Below are 20,866 nucleotides of genomic sequence, written 5' to 3'. Positions count from 1 at the left end.
TTATTTTTTATTTTAAATACTCAGATAATACTTTAATTCCAATCCACAAAGAAAAAAAAAATCGCTCTCAAGCCTGCTGGCCAGGACACCTACCTGGGAGGTATGCCACTTGGGCTCAGCTCCAAAAAGTCTTTCCTTAAAATACTTTAAAAAAAAAAATGTACTGAAAAGTATCTCCTTAAAGTAAAGACAAATATCGCCAACAGGCTATTTGCAGCTTTATTGGGACAACAAAATGAGAGCTTAAATCTTAGCATCAGAGAATCATTCAGGTTGGAAGAGACCTCTAAGATCAGCTAGTCCAACCGTTAACCCAGCACTGAGAAGTCCACCACTAAACCATGCTCCTAAGTTCTACAGCTACAGGCTCCTCTTAAGACTTGTTCTCTAGAAGAGAGCAGAGGAAGACCTGACACTTGAATCACTGAAGCACTGAGAATTAGGATGAAATGGGAACGGCTAAAATAGGAGAAACAACATAATAGTCTGATTTGTGAACATAGCTCAGAAGTTGGGGAGGGCTTCATACCAAAGAAAGCGATTTCATATCAAGTCCACAAATAATTTTGCATCCGTCATTCCTGCCTGTTCATGGATGCCGAAAGAACTGTCCGGTTCCAAATGAAAGCACCCCAGCTTTTAGGAAGCAGGAAATTTCTCCTGGTGGCAACACGCTCCTGCTGGCTCCCGCTACAGTCTTTATGAATTCGGTGACAATACTTCCACTAATTTTACAACACACACAGAATCAGGTCCTTTGGGCAAACTGCAAAAGCTTAGAAAAACTGAGCACTGATGAGTTTAGCTAATCACTCTATGACCAGTAGCAATTATTGAAGATACACTCCTAAGGACTTCCAAATATGCATACATACACATGTATGTAACACTTCAGAAATACAGCTCAGATCTGATCCACGCTTCCATAGGCTGAATATAAAGTAATTGTTCCTGAAAACAAAGGCAAAAGAGAAACGGAAGAGATGTACAGATTCCTGAGCAGCCTCCTCTTCCTGTCAGAGGCATAAAAAAGCCTGTGTTTTCAAATGAAAAGCATAATCATCATTTAAGACTGCTCCATAAAGGAACAAGGGCTTTTTGAATGGAGCTCTGTTACCAGCCTCTGTTCAAAGGACTGCATAATTGGACATCCTGGCAAAGCGAGATAGCGTTCATGTATCGTGGTATGATACAAGTGTCCTAGGAACGATCAAAACATGTAAGAAAACGAGGTTCATATAAGCACCTTACAGATCAAGCTGTAGTGATCTGTGGAAATGACAGCTGCTGTATTCTCCTCTTTTATAATCCTGCATCAATATAGTCAATAGTTTGTTTCGCTTTTTTTTTTTTTTTTGCTAGTATTACCAATGGAAACAGGACTAGGCGCTGACAACTTCAGACAACCTGATGTGCTACCACGGTATCACACACCCATAAATAATGCCACTATACTTGTTCTACTAGCAGCTGGCTCACTGTGGGTATCAGATACATGATTTCTGTGGTCTTTCAGCTGGGAAAAGAAATTTAAATGTGTCCAAGGCCTTTCCAATGCCAGTGTATGTGTGGGTCTGACTCTGATGTCACGAGGGAGCCAGTCTGTGCTTCCATGGGCATCTACGGTTTTGTGATTTTAACCTCTGATACGTCACAGGCTACTAAGCAACAGAACCAGGGCATTTTAGCTACATTTAGTTCTACCTTTTAATTTTAAATTGAACCTGACCTCTACCCTTCCGGGTAGAAATCACACAGCAAAAATATCTCATAGAAACATCAAGGTTGGAGGGGAAAAAAAAAAAAAAGAAGAAGAACAGAACCACAAGATTTTGATGTGTAAAAACTTTAAAGCTGCCCCAAAACATTTAGGAAGAAAAAACTCACAGAACAGTCTATTTAAGAAAAACCTTTTAATTTTTATTACTTTCTGGCAGTCATTTTCTCTTGTTTATGTTTAAATTTTAAACCAGCTATATGATCTGGCCACTAGATTTCTTCCCTACAGGAAGAAAAAAAAAATTGAGGAAAATCTTGGGAACAAAACGCTCAAGAAGGTACCATCATTCTAAATACATCATCTTGTTATTGCTTAATTAAGATACCGAAATGCTCTGGGTTGGAGCAACAGAGGCTGGAAGTTTACACTTTGCATTTCCTTTCTGTCTTTGTGCTTTCTGGCAGAAGACATGCCCCCTTGTGGGGAGAGGTTCAGGCCCACAAACCACCGGTCTCCCCTTGGCAGGTTTGGGTATCACGCACAAGAAACAGCCTTCATGAACCAGCTTTTTGCTTCGGCATTTCTTAACTTCCAGTCCTTTCTTAGACAGATGTTGCCCGAAGTACCTCGCATATATCTCTTCCGTGGGTTGTGGGGAGGATGAAGGAAAGCAGCAGGCCATACGGCTCCTGGACAGACGGTACTGGATGGTTAACACAGTAAGAATGGTGCGGCACAGTTCTTTCAGCTGCACCAAATCCATTAGTGCTAGCCACTTCCGTGAAACACAGAGGAAAACTGCCCTAAAGAAAGCACTCCATAAAAGTCTGCTAGTGACAAGGATAAGAGGATACAGTTCTCTAGATTTAAATGAACATCTGACAAATCAAAAGCATCAGCACTGTAGGGATCTCCACACTGAACTCATTATTCCCAGGTTCTTAACCCTGTTTGAGCTATGGTAACAAATAGCTCTGACAACGTTTTCAGGCTGCAAAACAAACACACACACCTTTCTCACCTTTTCTGTGATGCTGATTTGGCTTTACAGCCATAATGCAGTTGCATGTATGTTGTCCTTGCCCATAACTTGAATTAATTTTTTTATTTACTAAAACTGGTCATTTCAAAAAGCTGAAAATTTAACTGACGTGGATCATAAACATCCACTGACCATTATTACCATGACAGATTTTCAAGTAATAGAACAACTCCACTGGAGTTATGAAAGCTGAGGGCAAATTGCATTCAGTCTGAACACAGGGTGAGGAATACCACACAAAATGTTAACTCGTGACTACTAAACATAGGGCGATAGTCTTCCTCCTCCCTTCAGTATTGAAAGTACATTAATTTTGGCATACGAGGCACAAGCAAAATGAACCGTCTCTCTGAAACAGTAACAGGCTGATGAAGCCTGACCTTTCATTGAAGTACAGGACAAAAACCAAGCACATTAGAGCACTGAGTCTGGTAAAGTGACAGGAGGCTACTACACCGCACGATGTAAAGAGAGGACAGAGAAAGTGCACCCAAAGTGCAACACAATGAGACAGGAAGGGAGATGGCAAAGAAAGAGAAGGGAGGAAGTCTGTACTAACAATGCTTCTGTCTGAGATATTAGCATAAGACATGACAAAATGAACAATGCTTTCTAGATTCACATAACATCTGTTAATCTCTCCTGCAGCAGGTTCTTTCTGTCTCAGAGCGTAAAGAATCCCAAGATCCTCTCAGAATACTTCATCACTTCAGGGAGAAGGGGTTACGCTACACCGTTTTGTTCCTTATACCTCGGTACACACTAAAGTTACTGTTCTTATCGCTATGGATGCATCTGTCTGCTTTGTTGCTCTAGACATAAATAAACTGAAATTGGAGTATGCAATAACCTATGTTCTGGGTGCCGACGCTCATGGCAGGCTACAGGGGTATTCTCTCCACTTTCACTTGTGTCGAATCTTCATCACATTTTTCTTGAAATGAGAAGTTACAGAGCACATCAAATAAGACCTGAAACATGAGCTAGCCAGCTTGAGACAATTACTATGTTTCTGACCTAGTGATTCCTATTTTCTTTTGGTTCTGCATAAGAAGATTCATTCAGCACTTGAAATACCTGAGAACTGTAAAGCATTGCAATGTTCACCACTGTTGCAGTTGACAAAAAGTAAAAAATCTTTGAAGTCAGTTGTGGCAAGGGTTTTGCCCTCTGCTCTCACGTTCAACTGTTACATAGCAGATGTACACAAACTACATTAGCTTTGCGTTAGAAATAAATTTGGGTAGAATCTCAAGCCTTCCACCGAATCATCTCTGCAAAGATGGCCCATCTTCTCAGCGAGAAGCAGCCTAAAGAAAGCAAAAGAAGATTTGTTGCATTAGTTGAGGACAACGTGATAATGAAGGCATTATTAAACACAACAATTATTACTTACCTTTCTTTGGCTAAGAGAACAGACATCCCCACCAGCTTTGCAAACTCATCAGCTGTGAGAGAACCTTTTTCAGAGACCTATCAAAAACAAACAGATAAACAAACGAGGGCATTAAAATAGCAACTCAGTCAGGTCTAGCCTTGTAAAGTGATAAATTGGTAGCAAAACTCTTGTGAAGACAACTAGTTTGTTTGCATTTTAAAAAATAGCTCACAGACAGCAGTATTCTGTAACAACTAGTATTTACACAGCTCAAGTGTACTAAGTGATTCTGCAGACTGTGAAGCTCAAGTGAGGAAATAAAAGCCAGCAGGGCAGGACAGGTCATCCATTTAGAAATCCACATCATCTTAAAGGGAGGTGGGGAATTTGAGTTGAATTAAGGTATCTCTACTGGCTGTATTAAATCCCAAAACCTCCTTACTCCACCCTACATTATGGCCTACTAGTGGGATCAGTAAAAGCCACCATCACATTCAGATAACAGAAAAGACAGATTCAGTCTTGGGACTCAAAACTTTGGTCCCATTGTCTCAATCACGCTGGTTGATACATGTGAAAATGAAACCTTCTCACACAGGTTGGCATGCGGACACTTAAAATACAAAATGTTAAGTCCAGGATTATTACAGCATTGAATTTCCTATATAGACATTTGATTTATTAGCTACAAATTATTTCTTCCATTTCTCCACTGATTAAAGCAGACTTTCACATCCACATGTAGTTGCCATTTCCTGCTTCCCACATAACCAGGTGGGGAGGGATTTACTCTGCGTCATTCCGAGCACTCCCTGAGCAGCAGTATTCCTTCTGCAGAAACTCAGATTGAATTAGTCCTAACTTCGGATTTCATGACCATAAATGATTGCATCTGAGTACTGGAAGCCAGCTATACAATCTAATATGGCATATGGGTCATTAACTATTTTTCCTTCCCAAACCCACCACTCTCATCAAGAGTGACTTCGGCTCCCATTGACTTCCACATCATCTCTTGTCTTCGCCAGCCATTCTAAACCACATCACTCTCCTCTCTGAAATCCTGCGATTTCCTTTCTTTTTTTTTCTCAGAAGTTTCAAGTTACTGCACATTATAATTTAAGCACAGGGAGCTTTTGGCCACTATTCTGATCACATCTTCCCTTTCCCTTATGGGCTAGCCTTCCTCACTCAAAGCCTCTCCCTTCCATTTTTCTATGAAGTCAAAGCCCCATGTTACGAAAATAAAAGAAAAAAGGCACCTCGTTAACAAATCCACCATCTGTTGCTTTCTGTGGTTGACCTCATTTGTTAAGAAAAGGCCTTTCCTTTCCTTTCCGTGATAAGCCCTCTTACTGAAGGCAACAAATTAATTTGAAATATATATATATATATATTAAAAGACTGAAATGGACTAGGTATTTTTCTGTAAATGTAACAAAATAAATTGAAAGGATTAACATATACTGAAATATTTAAGTGTCTTAATTTTGATAATTGAAGAAGGTATTTTTTAGACAGCTATACACATTCCTCTTATCTAAAAGATCTTTTTGGTGAGAGAGTGCTCTAACAGTACCAATCACAGAAAGCCACGCTGAAGAGTCCACTTGATTTATCAAGTGAGAAGATGCCTGTGATAGCTCTACTTTTTCTTCTTTGACTGCCCAAGTCAGTCAAAGTCCTTTTTGACTTATGCCTAACTTTAAATACACCCAACCACCTTTCATTCAGCTTTGTGAAAAACAAATTCACATCCCACTGGAAAACATATAGGAAAATGCACCATATTAATGGGACAGCAGCACTTTAAAGAGTCAAGACATAGCAAGACCATGAATGTTTACCACCCTGAGCAATCTATGCTACTTTTTTTTCTCCTGATGAAGCCAGCTTAATTCTCCATCAATTACTCTGCAACTGAGTGCTCTTTACAGCAAACTCAGTATAAAGTGTTACACACACGATGAGCTATTTTACAAAATAAACCCAAACCAACTAGCCATATCAACATTTAAGAGCTACTTTCACTACCTTTAAGCACATTGTGTACAGAGACTGAAGTCCACTTTTGTTAAGTTACATGCTTAATATACACCATGCATTTTATCCTACAGCGTGAAAGATCTGGAGGAAGGTTAAAGGTTAATGAAGTTTGAAAAGAGATGGAAAAGTGTTTTATTCCTTAAGGAAAAAGCAATGACTAAGACTATTGCCTGCACAGCATTTGAAGATGAGAAGTGCTATTTAAGTATTACTGTTAGAAGATTTTGGAAGTGCAATATTTTGTATTTTAAAACCTCAAAAGGAGGTCCTGTATTTTACATTTTTATACCTAATGTATTTAAGTATCCCCAGCACAGTCTGAACACTGAAGGAAGTGAAGTTCACATACTGTCTCTAAAGCAGAAGCTACCATTTCCTCTTCATTGTGAGACTGGAGCTCAAGCACCATCACACCACTGTCAAATATCCGAAGCCTAAAATCAGGAGAGTCAAAGTTACTAAAAAATCCGCTCACACGGTTATAACCACATTCAAAAAGAAAAAAAAAGCTGGGTAAAATGAACTTAAAATTAAAAGCATCTTCAAAGCCTGAAGAGACAGGCAAGAGCTAGGCACATGCCTAGCATTAGTCAAATACTTTTCTCAGTCTCAAAAAAGTTACAGAATGGCTTGTGCCAGAAGGCACAATCTAATTCCTACCCCGCTGCCATGGGCAGGGACACCTTCCACTACACCAGGCTTCATCCAACCTGGCCTTGAACACTTCCAGGGATGGGGAACTATGTTGATAGGCAATATCAACAAAGGAGGACATAAATGGTTTGACACGGAGCAATCATTCAATCATCCTATTTCATTCCTACTGCTACATATTCTACATATCCATAGCAGACAAAGTGAAAGACGGTTAAAAATTAATATTTTAATATAGAGCGGATGTTGGTGCATTAAGCAGCTCCTGGATGACTTTGTTTAAAAAAAATAGCTGCTGTAGGCAGGTAAAGCATTAAGCCTGACTTGCGAGTACCATGTTTTATAAGTACATCTGTAAATCTCTTACCTTAGTGGTAATTTCAGTGACTCCAGCATCTTACAAGCATTTACTAAATCTTCAGGTGAGAGCAACTAAAAATAGTAAAACGTTTATTCAGAGTTTGCAATTCCAGTATCAGTAAAAGTTACAACAACTACAGCTATAATATACACCAGATTACATAATTTTGTTCTTTTTTTTCTTTTATACTGTTGTCTACTCTCTTGGCTTCTACACTCCTTCCTGATCCCTTGCTATGTTTTCTGTAATGCTCTTTCTTGCCCTGTGTGCAGAGAAAATTGATGTACTTTGGAAAAACAATCCATATTCTTTAGTATTCTGTCCTTACAGTTTTCTTTCTAGATAAGGACGGATTATTTCTTTTATACAGTATTGTAAAAGGCAGCATACATTATGACAAACTACAGAGAACACAACCATTACGTGGAAGGAGGAGAAAGGAAAATGGTGAACATTCCTCATTTTAATGAAGGGCTTATCACTTCCTGTTGTTAGTGAGCAATTGGTAGGGAATACTTTTGCACTTTTTCTTCAATTACCTTATAAAGGAAGTACATTTTACAAAATATTTAAGACAAATCAACTTCTCACCTCTAGTCCTCGTGCACGATTTACCAGACAGTACACTTCTGTGAGAGACATGATTCCTCCTCTCTCCTGTGTAAGTACAAGACTGGTAAGAGAAATAGTATTAATCTAGTAAACGCAGTATCTTAACTTGCATTTGACTGATTAAACAGAAAACCGAGGAGCTAAACGATGGCCTTTAATAAAAAAGCTACCCAGGACAATACCAAGTATTTCTAGCATTAATTTGTTAGATGATATCTTTATCTAATCATTTTAAAATGTAAAAAAAAATGATACTATATCCAAAAACTGAGAGTTACTTTGAGTTACCACAAAGAATAAGTCACGGGAACAAAGAATTTCAATATATTAAATCTATCGATCAACTTACAGCTCTTACTTTTCAGATAGTTTGTCCTTCTGATCATAGCAGGTAGCACATTTATTTCACAAAACATACTATATGTTTCTTAGAAGACATATAGACTTTGAAGTTTCAAAAGGAAATCAAGCTTTTTGGCAATAATCTTGAACTCTGAGAGCTTCCGATAAATTAAAATATGATGCATTACTAAGAGAGAATAAGTATAGAATTTTTAAACAGTTTGAAGAATGACTGCTTATCTTTTCAAAGTTACTGTTGTTTCTTTCTAAAAAAAAAAAATACTCTGTGGGAAGAAATAAAGGTGGTTCAAACAGAAAGGCTGCTAATGTGATTTACTAGATACCACCACCATTTCATGAATTAGAAACCAAGATGCCATTACTCCAAACAAAAATTCATACACTTAAATTTTCTCAATTGGAAAGAGGATATAGATTCCTTCCATAAACGCTGAATACGAAACTGTGCTGCTAACTCTGAACCTTTAAAAATAGGCACTGTAATACACCCCAAACACATTTACATCCAAATTCAGCAACACACAGAAAACACTGGTGCAAAATTAGGTTCTTTACCTCTAATGGTGTCTGCAGCATTCCAGCTAGTTGTTTCGCCAGTTGCATGTGGTAATGCGTACCAGATCCATGCGTTTCCCTAGTGACTGGATTAGCTATACCCATACTCAGCAGGTATGATTTGAACCTAATGGTCTAAACAAATAAATAAATTAGAAGTACATCAGCCTGTGCATGATTCTCATTTTTAAAACACTTTGATTTTATTATTACAAGACAGTTTCAGTGAGTAAATCCAATTGGTTTACTGCCGATAAAGTCAATTACTAGCAAAGTGAAGGCAACACTAATACAATTTATTTTTCAGCAGCAAACCACCAATGAAAAGCAGAAAACTGTCATCATTCTCTATGCAAAGGCAGCAAAATCTTTGTTTAACAAAAGAGGGTCAAAATAAATACTAACATCAAACAGTGAAGTCTCTTTAACTAGAATTTAAAAGAAAAAGTATTCAATTATTCTTTATTAACATACAATTTATTAGAAGGATAGCTTTTGCTTTGCATAGGAACATTTCTGTTGATTCTAGAAACAAGATTCATTTACCTCATCCTCGGTGATGTCACCTTGCTTTTCTTTAATCTTATTAGCTATTGACTTGGATAACTCCACCATTTCCTTAGCCTATCAAGGAAGACACATAGATAAATCAACTTTCAGCTCAACAGAGAAAACATGTTTAAAACTGAGAAAACAAGCATAAGTCTACTGCGATGAGTCACACATGCCATACCTTCTCCATTAGTTTACTAAGGTCCTCAAAAGCCTGAAATGAAAAGCAAGACATTCCCAATCAGTATCATTACAGCATTCAGCTTCATGGATACAGTGAGCTGCCTTTGTACACCTATTTGAGCTAATTGTAAGAGCTGCTGCCACTATAGATTAGTATGTTATATGTTATATATAGTTCCTTGATGTATGAGAAGTTTGTTTCATACAGGTCTACAAATCAAAGTAATATAATCCATAAACAACAAGGAATGAAGGAAAACAAAAATCATACAATCGTACACTTTTCTAGTGTGAACATTAGTTCACTATGGTTTATAAAGCCCATACAATAGGAAGGACCAGTGAGATATTGAGGTTGGTTTTCTTCAACCAGTTAATCCTCAAAGAGATCTATTGTTTCTGGACAACGGCTAGCAAGATCTAAAGCTACAGAAAAAAAAATCCTCCTGATAAGACAATTTTACTTTATTGAGTAGATGTTATTAAGTCAGTAAGAAAGTCTGTAGTTCCTTTAAAATAACCAAGAGGATACATTCTTTCACACGTATACAGTAGAGACACATGTACACCAAAGACAAAATCTCTGAAAACATGTCAACATCTTTTCACTTATGTACACAAAGGAATAGTGATGCTCCCATAATAAACAAAAACAGTTAAAATGAATGAAATAATGCCCATGAGACAACCAGAGTTATATAAATTAATATTAAAAAAAAAAATCAAAAAACATCTGAAAACTCTAGTTGTTGGACCTAGAAAGCAAACACATGCTTAAGTAAAAACAGATCTGTACATTTTTTTTGTAGTCTGAGAAATTTTATCGTTTCCACAAAGCTATGTAACAAACTGGACACTCATCATAAGACCATGATGGCTTCAAGTCTGTTAATCTTAGCAAACTGTGATGGTCTCAAATGCAACAGATCTACAACTATCCGCAAAGGGCATTTTCAGGATGAAATAAAACATATAAAAGCAAGCTGAAAGTATAGTAAAAGGTAAAAACTTCAGTAATGATAACCAACTGGCATTAAAAAAAAAATATGGTGCATTTCAACCAAAAAAAGTTAACAAATAGGTTTAAGCTATTTAAGAGCAACTCTCATTTCTGCCAGCCTCAGCAACACTGAGCCTTCAGCTCAGCTCTCTCAAGCACATGACAACCTGCCTGGGTGGTGAACCTTTCCAAACCACCTTTTTTGAACAACTGGTGTGGGAAAAGCTCTAGAGCCCTTTCAAGTAAAGCTTGCCTGACAGCAGCACCCCATCTCTCCAGCCGCAAATAAAGAAGGTAGTTCAGTTACAGTACATCAAATGAGAATAGATGCATCTTGCCAACAATTTCTAGCCAGTGCTTCTGTGCAATTTAGTATCTTCCTAACTCATTCTGACTAATCCCCCACTAGAGAGACAAGTTTTAGCAGAACTTATGCAGTAACGCTGTATTGTTCCCATTCACATTTAGGCACCTGAGTCAGAAGCTTGTTGGTTTGAGACTCCACAGAAGAGAAGAAAGATGTCTCTGGGAAGGGACAGAGATTTGGATTTCATCCAAATCCCTCCTAATGGTGCAAGTGACTGATTGCAGAAGTCTAGCCTCTTAACGCTTGGTACCTCAGTTACATATCCAAAATTAAGTGGAATATTTCTTCTTGCATCCCAATCTGCCAAATACAGTAACTTACAATAAATTTCCCAATCTTTAGTGTAATTTAGATCCTTCTACTGTACTTGTAAGTGATATCAAAGTTTTCTAAAAAGGCTTTTCCCAGCTTATTTCTAATCTCTACAACGTGCATGAAAACACTGTTAATCAAAAGAACCCTTGATTTAGCTAAATAAACAGCATGCTGTGTCTAACTCCTCCCCCGGCTGACTCATGAGGGCAGGCCTGGAAACAAAGGGGAATGTGCACACACCTAACAGGAACTTCCTCAGATAAACAAAAGGCTAAAGAACCGGATTCTTATCAGCAGCGAACAGCAGATGCAGGAAGCCTTTTCCTGGAAGCCAGGGCACCATTTTTTAAAATTAAGTCATCTATAACATTTAAAGCTGGAGGAAGGCAGGATTTTACAAGTCATGACTTTCCTCCGTTCATACAACGCTTACAAATGGAGTTCTTTTACTCTCTGAAAAAGCTACAAACGGAAAAAATAACCAGACAATACCGTTTGAACTATACGGACTCGCATACAACCACAATGCCTTTTGAACCACACACAGAACTTCATTCACTATGTTGTTCTTCATAAACAGAAAAAAACATTCTAGCAGTATCTGAAACAACATTCTGCCTACAAAACTGCTATATATTTTTTTTCTTATACATCAGAATAGCAAATGCCTTTTTTTAATCACGGCATGCTGAATCCCATAAAGCTTTACCGTAAGAATCCATCATCAGTTGTCAACAGTTTATGAGCACTTCTGCATCAATCTACGTACCAATCTCTGTTAACAAGACAGAATCAGACTATTTCTGAGGATATTGCTCCCAGATAAGTTTGAGAGATCTTCAGTGACGAAATTAATGGATTCTGTTGTCCATCGGTATTGGCATCTGAAGTTCAACTACTGTCCTGTTTCTGGGAAAAAGGACAGTCTCCATCCAGCCCACGTACTTTGCATAGATACTTGTAACATCTCGCTGGCGCCTCGACTACTGAACACTGCTATAATTATAAACCTAAGTCTAACATTTAAAAAAAATGAATATCTATATGATGAAAACATAACTGCACCACACTTACGTGCCCTTAGTTCAGCATATTCTTCTTAATATGTATTAAGTTTTCAACTGAAACCAACCTTAGCCGTACAAACGCAAAAAGACACTTCTAATGGTCTCTTTCTGTAGCTGCCTCTGTGTTCTGCTTCTCCTGATGAAAAACTCACTGAACTCAGATTTCTAATTCTATCGAAACTAATTTCATAAACACACAGCAGTATTTCCAAACAACAGTCTTCTGGAAAGGACTGTGTACATGAAGAAATACCCCTCATATATTTTGAAAAACCCATTAAAAATGATGTTAAAATATATACTCTTAGTCAATTCAGATTTCTCAACAAAAACAATAGTCTCAGCTGCCCCTAAAAGAAAGTGTGAATAAATGTAAATAGCTCAGACAGGTGGCTGACCTTGAAACTACAGCAGTATTTACCTCGGAAATGTTTTTGTCAGTCTCTTTTCTTTTTTCTTCTAATTTCCTTTCAATCCCTACAATTCCTATAGCTCTTGTTCTTCCTGCCTGCAAAAGAAAATAATGTAAAGAATCAAAATAGGAAACGCTAAGTTTTCTCATCCGCCTCAGTGTGTAAAAGCTTGTATTAGAAGACAGAAATATTCCTCCAAGGAGCTGATACCATACATACAATAATTCATGTATTTCTTGAGAGTACATTTTTAAATCAGAGTCAAAAATTAAACAATATGCATAAAGCAACTATGAACTTGCTGTAGTATAGACAATGGTTATTATATTAAAGCTATTAATTTCAATATGCTTAATAGCCTGATCTTGACTGAGCATTTCAGTTCATCCCAATTAAAGCCTCCCAAGTCCATGTGAACATCTATACTACAGACCATGGAAATGCATGAACACATCTAAACATGAGTACCACATGAAATTGAATCTAAAGAAATGTAGCCACAGAAACACAATGCTAAATGCAGTCTAATTTTCCTTGCTGAGATACATCAGCATGGAGGTGATGGTGAACTTTTTATTTGATGCTAAATGTTTTAGAAAGCATGGCACTTAAGCAGCATTAGTGTCAGCCCTCAAATCTGACTGCAAAGCTTAGCATGGGTGTTAATGATTTGCTGTTACCCAGTAAGAACAGGAAGCAAGGCATTTTCATTACGTGATTTGTGGCACGGGGTACAGGCTTCCCCATCAGTCTATGAAATGTGACTATCACAATCACAGAACTGTTTGTGTTGGAAAGGACCTTAAAGCCCACCCAGTCCCAACCCCCTGCCACGGGCAGGGACACCTTCCACCACACCAGGTTGCCCAAAGCCCCATCCAGCCTGGCCTTGAACACCTCCAGGGATGGGGAAACTGTGTTGATAGGTACTATATTTACAGAGGAGGACATACATGATTTGACATTGAGCAATCATTAAATCATCCTATTTCATCCATACTACTACATATGCTATGTATTCATATATACAACACACTCATATATAGAAAAAACACCCACGTGTTTATCAGTTTTTAACCTAGAAGTATGCAGACAAATAAAAAAAGGCAATCTAACATATGACAAAGATTCTCCATAATAACAACTTTCCAATTAGAATATAAATTTAAATCACATACATACAGGTTCCAAACAATTATATAATTATTTTTTTAATGTTCTATATTTGACAGATGCGCTATATGGGGGGTGGCATTAACTGGAAACAAGATTACATGCAGATAATGATTTCAAACTAAACAAAGTGACGTGTAACATACAGAAGGATATCAGAAGCTCTGCACATACCTGTGGATCTTTGGTAACCTGAAAGGTCTGACCGGTAGGCATGTTCTCCCATCTCCTTTGTGTGATTTCTTCTGAGAATCGTCTATAGAACTGCAAACATTGAAGGATGACAACAGATGTTTCACAAACTATGCGGAGTATGTCTGGGTATTTTAGCATCTTGATTCATCTCCCAGATGAATCAGATTTCACTGTAAGACGAAGCATAGTAACACCTACACATCCACACTACAACATTACAGTGAATTTTTGACAATTGGAAAGGAAAGGTGTGGTTACTATTGCAGTTAGAAACTTCCATGAGTACTTCTCTTGTAAAATACTTTTTCAGATATTCAAAGTGTTCCAAAACATGCTAAAGCTAAAAATGTCAGCATTTGCTCAAAGGCCTGCTTTGAAAAGGAAGGAAAGTTGATCAATCCAATTTCTATTGATCTGTTAACAGAATAGCATAAAGTCAGGTGTAACTGACATACCAAGTTATTTGTTTAATGTTCATACTACAAGGAGGCATAAGTTGATTAGGTAACTGTCAGCGCTGACCACTGAGCAAAATCTAGAGAAAAATCTAATCTTACAGTTGTTCAAAGTTCGCATTGAGGTATTCTGAAGTCATAAAAAAAATGATCTGGCGTGTAACTGGTATGCTAGGTCACCAGTAAGCAGAGTATGTTTGATTTTCAAATAAGAACATTCACATTAAAATAAAGTTATGATCAGGCAAAACACCTATGCAATTATAATTAGGCATAAATCCACACTTGTCCTAAATTGGAGTCTGATCACAAAGAAATAAAAGCAAGTCTGATGAAGCAAATGCATTTATAAGACCTTTATAACTAATTCAACTTAAAAACTCATTTTCTGCAGTGAAACTGTATGTTTTTTTTCACCTTTCCAAGTCAAAATTCTCAGTCTCTTCCAGAGAGGATTTTGTACTGTGAAATTTTTTTTTAGAGGACAACTCTTTTTTTTTTTTTAAAAAAAAGGAAAACACTTTTTAATGTCTATTACATTATTTTTAGAATGCTAAAAGTGTTTGAGATTAGCAGTAGGTAAAAAGCAAAACAAAAGAACACAAAGCTATGAGGCACCCAAAATCATGCAGCAATAAAATAAGAGAGATGATTAAGTTGTTTGATTCCTATTCAGTAGAGGGTTAGGTACAGAGAAACATCTTTGATTCTGTTAAACATCTAATGATTGCAGAGTCATCATTTTGGAAAATATTGTGTTCAATTAAAAAAACAATATAGGAAGTATAAGACTTTATCAAAACTATTAAAATTAGGATGAAGCCTAACAGTACCTCCTGACATTTTTGGAATTATATTTATGTTATTTAACCAAAGCATAGAACCCTGAAGGCTCATAGTGTTTGTCTTCAAAAAGGATGTATTGAAAAAGCTCCACCTCAAAAGTCAACATGGAAAGATCACGGAAAATTATCACTAGCACAGCAAGAAGAGAAAGGCATGTCCAAAGATCTGATGTACTGGGCTTGCATGGTACAAAACTTACCTCAATCTGCCCATGTTCTTTGAAAGAAAGTTTGATGTAGGAATATTTGCTGCTTTGGAACGGACCAGGCTCTTTGTTTGAGGAAGCAGGATGAAGATGAACTACTATTTTGGCACTAAAAAATAAGTAAAACAAAAGGGAAGAAGCAGATTTTTTCTATTATCTAAAAAACCTTTTTCTACAGTCTAAGTTAACCATTTAATCAAAAAATGTACCAGCTTTATCTCATGTACGAACTGATAAATGTCAAATTCTGCTTTACATTTGTGCATTAACATTTAAGTATTTTGACTTATTTAAATACCTTTCATTAAAACTTCTATACCCTCTAAAACAACATTTCACAAGTTTTAAATGTAGACACCATCAATTCTCAAGAATTAAATGCAACAGATCTTCAGATTTCAAGCAAGGCATTCTGACGATGTTATTTAAGGTAAAAGCTAATTGTCAAGCAGTGCATTTGATTTGGCTTTTGACTTGCAGTAATTACTGCCAAAATAAACTATCTTTGTCACAGGAAAATGGAAGGTCTCAATATTATGTTTAATCTGCCTAGCTTGTATATGCCACTTGCAAACACTGTATGTGAATTTGTCCAAAACCAACATTCAAAGCTAATGTGCATGGGAATAACAGTCTAAAATGACATCCATCACCAAAACAAACCTTGAGATAGCATTATTTTAGGAATATACTAGGCCACTGTCACAGCATGGCTGCAAATCTGCCATTCCCATTTCATTTTACAGACAGTTTTTTTTGCAGGTCTTTATTTATCTGACTTCTCTGGCATAGGTAAATTACCTGATCTGTTCTGGGTACCCCCTGGATATTACAGTATTCTATTTATCTGACTGCATCTATCTACCTGGCTGCAAGCAGATGTCAACTACATAATTTCTCCTGTTAATCTTTTTCTTGCAAAACTTCTTCACACACATAACATATTGAATTAGTTACCCAGTTGAGGGGAAACACTAATTCCTCGCTAACCAATCAATCATGGTCACGTAAAGTTACATAATATGGGATCTGGCAGGGTTTCTATCCCCAGCCAGTTCTGTGGTATAAATGATTAAACTTAGCTTTCAAGTTTAGATTCGGCAACATCACTGTGACGTTGATGACTACTCAAAGAAAACAGCAAGGTGGAATACATACTTCAGTGATTACAAGATGGTTATTTAATAACTTGCATCAAATACCACTCTCTTACGCATTTGACCTTAAGTGAGTGGCTGTCAGTCTGGAAACTTGGGTTAAAAATAGAACCCACCATGCATTACTACGTAACGTATATGTGACTAATTGTCCATCTGAGAAAAAACAGAATGTTTATCACCTTACCTTTTTCCTATCCCAGCTGCTTGCTCTTCAATAAAGACGACCTGAGACAGAGGTATAGCAATGCAGCATTCCTAGAATAATCAATGCAAACACAAGAGAAATCAAAGCCATATCCTGACTTTTCATTCTCTTAAACTAAGTGTTTTCTTTTCCCATTTCACAAACAGTACTGATTTCTGCAGGTGCTTCCAGAGACACACCACATGAAATATGTTGGTAAGAATAAAAACAACCTAGTAAAGAGAAATATAAATAGAAAAAAAAATAATACAAGCTGAAAGGAGAGTTCTAGATGACCAAAATAAACTTAAGCGTAAATGTGTTGATTTTTGACACTTCGGGCTAAATTTATAAAAACCTCAGGAAATCAGCAAAACTTCAGTATCTAAGTTCAAACTTTAAACACTAAAATTTCCACATGAATGTGGCTTATCCCTGTTGGTGCACAGTCCTCATAGGATCTCAAAACATTTGCATTGATGTTACTTTGGGAGCCAAAGGGCTACCCAAAAGCACCAGTCTTCTCAGTGCTGAATGTCTAAAAGCTAGATTACCCTTTGAGTGGCGATAGACCAAGTAGGAATGTCTCCATCTATCCAATCCTCATGGACTTAGTTCAATAACTCTGTGTTGAGATTATGCTTTAGACACAAAGCAGAGCAAGAAACAAGACTGTATGCATCTGTGAGAGACTAACCTACCCAGGCTAAACTCTTCTTACATATATTTGAGACAGAAGTTGCTCAAGGGAGCAATTCAAAGCCTAATTATGTGCCTGGTCCTGTTTTGGTGAATGTCTTCTTTCACAAGACAGCTTGGTGATTGACAGTCACCCAGAATGCCAGAAACATGGGTTGCGTTCCCTCTTTCAATCTCTCTTCCATCTACCACACGACTGTCCCTAACACTAGGTTACAATGAACATTGTTATGGGGTCCTCTCAATCCCTGCTACCAAAATTGTTCTTTGCATGGAACAATTAAATGCACATTAAATCAGAGCTTAGAAAATTCTACATGCAGGAACTCCTACTAATGAGTAAAACTCTCACTGGGGAAAAAAAGCAAGGGTTGTACTTCCTGTTCTAGAAAATCTTAATATTTAGATATTAGATAATATTTAGATTCTTCTGTGGCTCCAGAGTTAGCTGCTAGTATAGCAGTTTGTAAAATGAACACAGAACTCCAGACATTTTAAATATAGGCAAAAAACCACTTCTGTAACAAAATAAGTTTCTGAAAAAGAGTCCAATTACATGCAATACCTACGTTTTTAAAGTGATTCACTCATTTAGTTCACAGCCAAAATGTTATAAGCTTACTGTAAGTACAAGGACTTAGAATCACCCCTTCCTTCCCAGTGTTCCTCTTCCCAAGAAGTGATACTAAATGAGAGGCGAGTTAAAAATGCTGTGGATAGATGAAATCAAAGAGTTTATTTGGATACATTTCTCTAACATCCTGTGTTGACATTATGTATGATTTTATGATTTGTAATGCTGTGCAAACCTGGCTATGTAACAAACTTAAAAGAATTGCTTAATTTTTCCTTTGGAAATTGCTTATTTTCTATACTTTTCAACTGCAGATGGTATGTAACAGCAGCTATAAAACACAGGTGTTTTTATGACAAGTTATGCAATGTCACCCTAACAAGAAGCAGCCCCACTTATTAGTAAAGATTGTTGATACAGTAAAAAGAGACTTTACAAATTTATTCTCAGTAAGCTAGCTAAGGTTTCTAAGGCTGATGTATCACAACTGAGCTTAGCCAACTATTCACCATGAAAATAAAAGGGCATTGTGCTACACATTTCACTCCTAAAAGCTTGAGAAAGAATCAGCTTCATTTACCACACTAAGTCATTTGTGTACTACGGATTTAAAGTTAAAAACAAACAAAAAAAATGCCTTTACTGACAAAGAATTAACCTGTTGTTGTGGTTTAACCCGGCTGGCAGCTAAACACCACACAGCCGTTCGCTCACCCTCCCCCCTCCCTCTCTGGGATGGGGGAGAGAAACGGGAAAGTGAAGCCTGTGAGTTGAGATAAAGACAGTTTATTAAGACAGGAAAATAATAATAACAATAATAATAATAATAGTGATAATGGTAATAGTATTAACAATAATAATGTGTAAGAAAACAAGTGATGCACAATGCAATTGCTCACCACCCGCTGACCGATGCCCAGCCTATTCCCGAGCAGCCGGCCCCCCACCCCGGCCAGCCACCCCTATATATTGTTTAGCATGACGTCAGATGGTATGGAATACCCCTTTGGCCAGTTTGGGTCAGCTGTCCTGGGTCTGTCCCCTCCCAGCTCCTGCTGCACCCCCAGCCTGCTCGCTGGCAGGACAGAGCAAGAAGCCGAAGAGTCCTTGGCCTGGTGTAAACACTGCTCTGCAACAATTAAAACATCAGCATGTTATCAGCGCTCTTCTCATCCTAATCCAAAACATAGCACCCTACCAGCTACTATGAGCTACTTAACTCTGTCCTAACTGGAACCAGGACACCTGTACTAGATCAGAACTGGGTAACTTCTGCCATATTATAACATTCTGCCATCTGTGTATTTCTGCCCCTTCTCTTAATCAGCCCTGGAGCTTGTCTGAGTCTTTGCTGAGTTAAATTTAATCCTTAAAACTATTTTCTTATTCTCCAAGTTTCTTAAGTAAATTTGATGATCTTTGAAGAGTACAAGGAGCTGTGTGGCCTAGGTAGCAGCAAGATAAGAGAAATGTCATATTTTTGTTGAGAAGGAGAGAAATGAAGATCTGGACAGTTGTTGAAGTTGTTGACTTGCTGAAGCCAAAATATGCAATGTTACTCCAGGCAAGTATAAAGTCTGACTGCGAAGATTAGAAGCAATGCACATGGCAGTACATGCACCTGTCACAAAAAGATGCTAATGAAGAAATAAGGGGTGAATAGATAGCTTAAAAGAGGTAAATTAACTCACACTGACTGCTCAAAAACAAAACAAAACAAAAAAACATTCATTTATTTAGCTATTATTTACAGAATAGCTCATGACCTGGACAATCAACCTCTGACTTACTTAACAGTAATACCAACCTGGGGACAAGGTCTCAAAATAAAGCATTTTGAAAAATTTCAACTATGAATAGGTCTGCTTTTCCTGCAAACAATCCCTACAGGAAAATAAGAAGTGTTACTTTGCCAAAATTCAGAACATCTTTGGTGACCATATGTGTAGAAGGCTCTGGTAGCTCCCTGCTCTGGAGCAAGGATGTGATAATTGGTAGGGAATAGCCCTACCCTGGAGTGCAGAGGCACTGCAGCAACTCTTGCTAAAAGCTAGTTCACTGGAGTATAATACACATTTGAAAAGTTCTCACGTGTGCATGCTCTGTCTAAATTTTGGCTTTCGTGGCTGAAGTTTCTAAAAGACCGTGTCCAAAACAAACATAATTCAAGCTGGTTCTCAGAAGGACTTTTCCAATTGCAGCTGTAAGGTGGTATACATTGTTTCAGCCTATGCTTAGAACTTCTCACTTGTCTGTGTTTTTTCATACCCATTTCTAGCCTGGACACTCAGGCTGTGGCTTGATGATACAAAGCATCCAACAGGGGTATTACACTGCAGTTCTAACACTGACAGTTCTAGCACTGCCGCTTAACCTCTAAATTGATTCTCCATAGTAGCACAGACAGATGTTCTGGCTTATTGAAGGGATGGTTCAGCACAGCCAGAGGCAATTGGAAATATAAGACCTGTACAAAATAATACTGCCACCAAACAACTCCTGTCATCAATTCATGGTCTAGGACTATCTGCTGGGACCAGAAACAGGGAACCTTGGACTTGGAAATGCAGTGAGGAAAAAAGAGTCTTGCTAGACCAGGAGCATGGGAGAAGCATTCAGATGACAACCTACATGACATTTTCACCTTCGTTATCAAAACCAACAGTTTCTAGTACATAGCGCTAGACTCTTCTTCTCTATATGTGTGTCATTAAAGAAGAAAAAATTACATGACTTGTTTCGACCCC

At 37.6% G+C, this 20,866-nt stretch overlaps 1 protein-coding gene across 3 annotated transcripts in view; it reads right to left on the bottom strand.

Annotated features, from left to right (window-relative positions):
• Window positions 1-1,894: 1,894 nt before the first annotated feature.
• The window catches only part of VPS36 (vacuolar protein sorting 36 homolog), a 20,230-nt gene continuing 1,258 nt past the window's right edge, over window positions 1,895-20,866 (bottom strand). Inside the window, exons 3-14 of one of the 3 annotated variants that reach the window (XM_048068314.2) lie at window positions 16,847-16,917; window positions 15,497-15,611; window positions 13,976-14,065; window positions 12,637-12,723; window positions 9,465-9,497; window positions 9,278-9,355; window positions 8,732-8,866; window positions 7,793-7,858; window positions 7,208-7,272; window positions 6,536-6,620; window positions 4,159-4,235; window positions 1,895-4,072 (exon numbers count right to left, since the gene is read on the bottom strand). In XM_048068314.2, the coding sequence (XP_047924271.1) occupies window positions 3,979-4,072; window positions 4,159-4,235; window positions 6,536-6,620; window positions 7,208-7,272; window positions 7,793-7,858; window positions 8,732-8,866; window positions 9,278-9,355; window positions 9,465-9,497; window positions 12,637-12,723; window positions 13,976-14,065; window positions 15,497-15,611; window positions 16,847-16,917 (996 nt within the window). In that variant the 3' untranslated portion in view covers window positions 1,895-3,978. Of the gene's footprint in view, window positions 4,073-4,158; window positions 4,236-6,475; window positions 6,621-7,207; window positions 7,273-7,792; window positions 7,859-8,731; window positions 8,867-9,277; window positions 9,356-9,464; window positions 9,498-12,636; window positions 12,724-13,975; window positions 14,066-15,496; window positions 15,612-16,846; window positions 16,918-20,866 lie in introns of all 3 variants that reach the window. The other 2 variants (XR_007165045.2, XM_066989655.1) reach the window with 2 other exon arrangements.

Source organism: Anser cygnoides, chromosome 1 (assembly GCF_040182565.1).
Source record: "Anser cygnoides isolate HZ-2024a breed goose chromosome 1, Taihu_goose_T2T_genome, whole genome shotgun sequence".
Taxonomy (NCBI): Eukaryota; Metazoa; Chordata; class Aves; order Anseriformes; family Anatidae; genus Anser; species Anser cygnoides.
The sequence above is the reverse complement of the archived record's forward strand: the minus strand, read 5'-3'. Positions and strand labels throughout refer to the sequence as shown.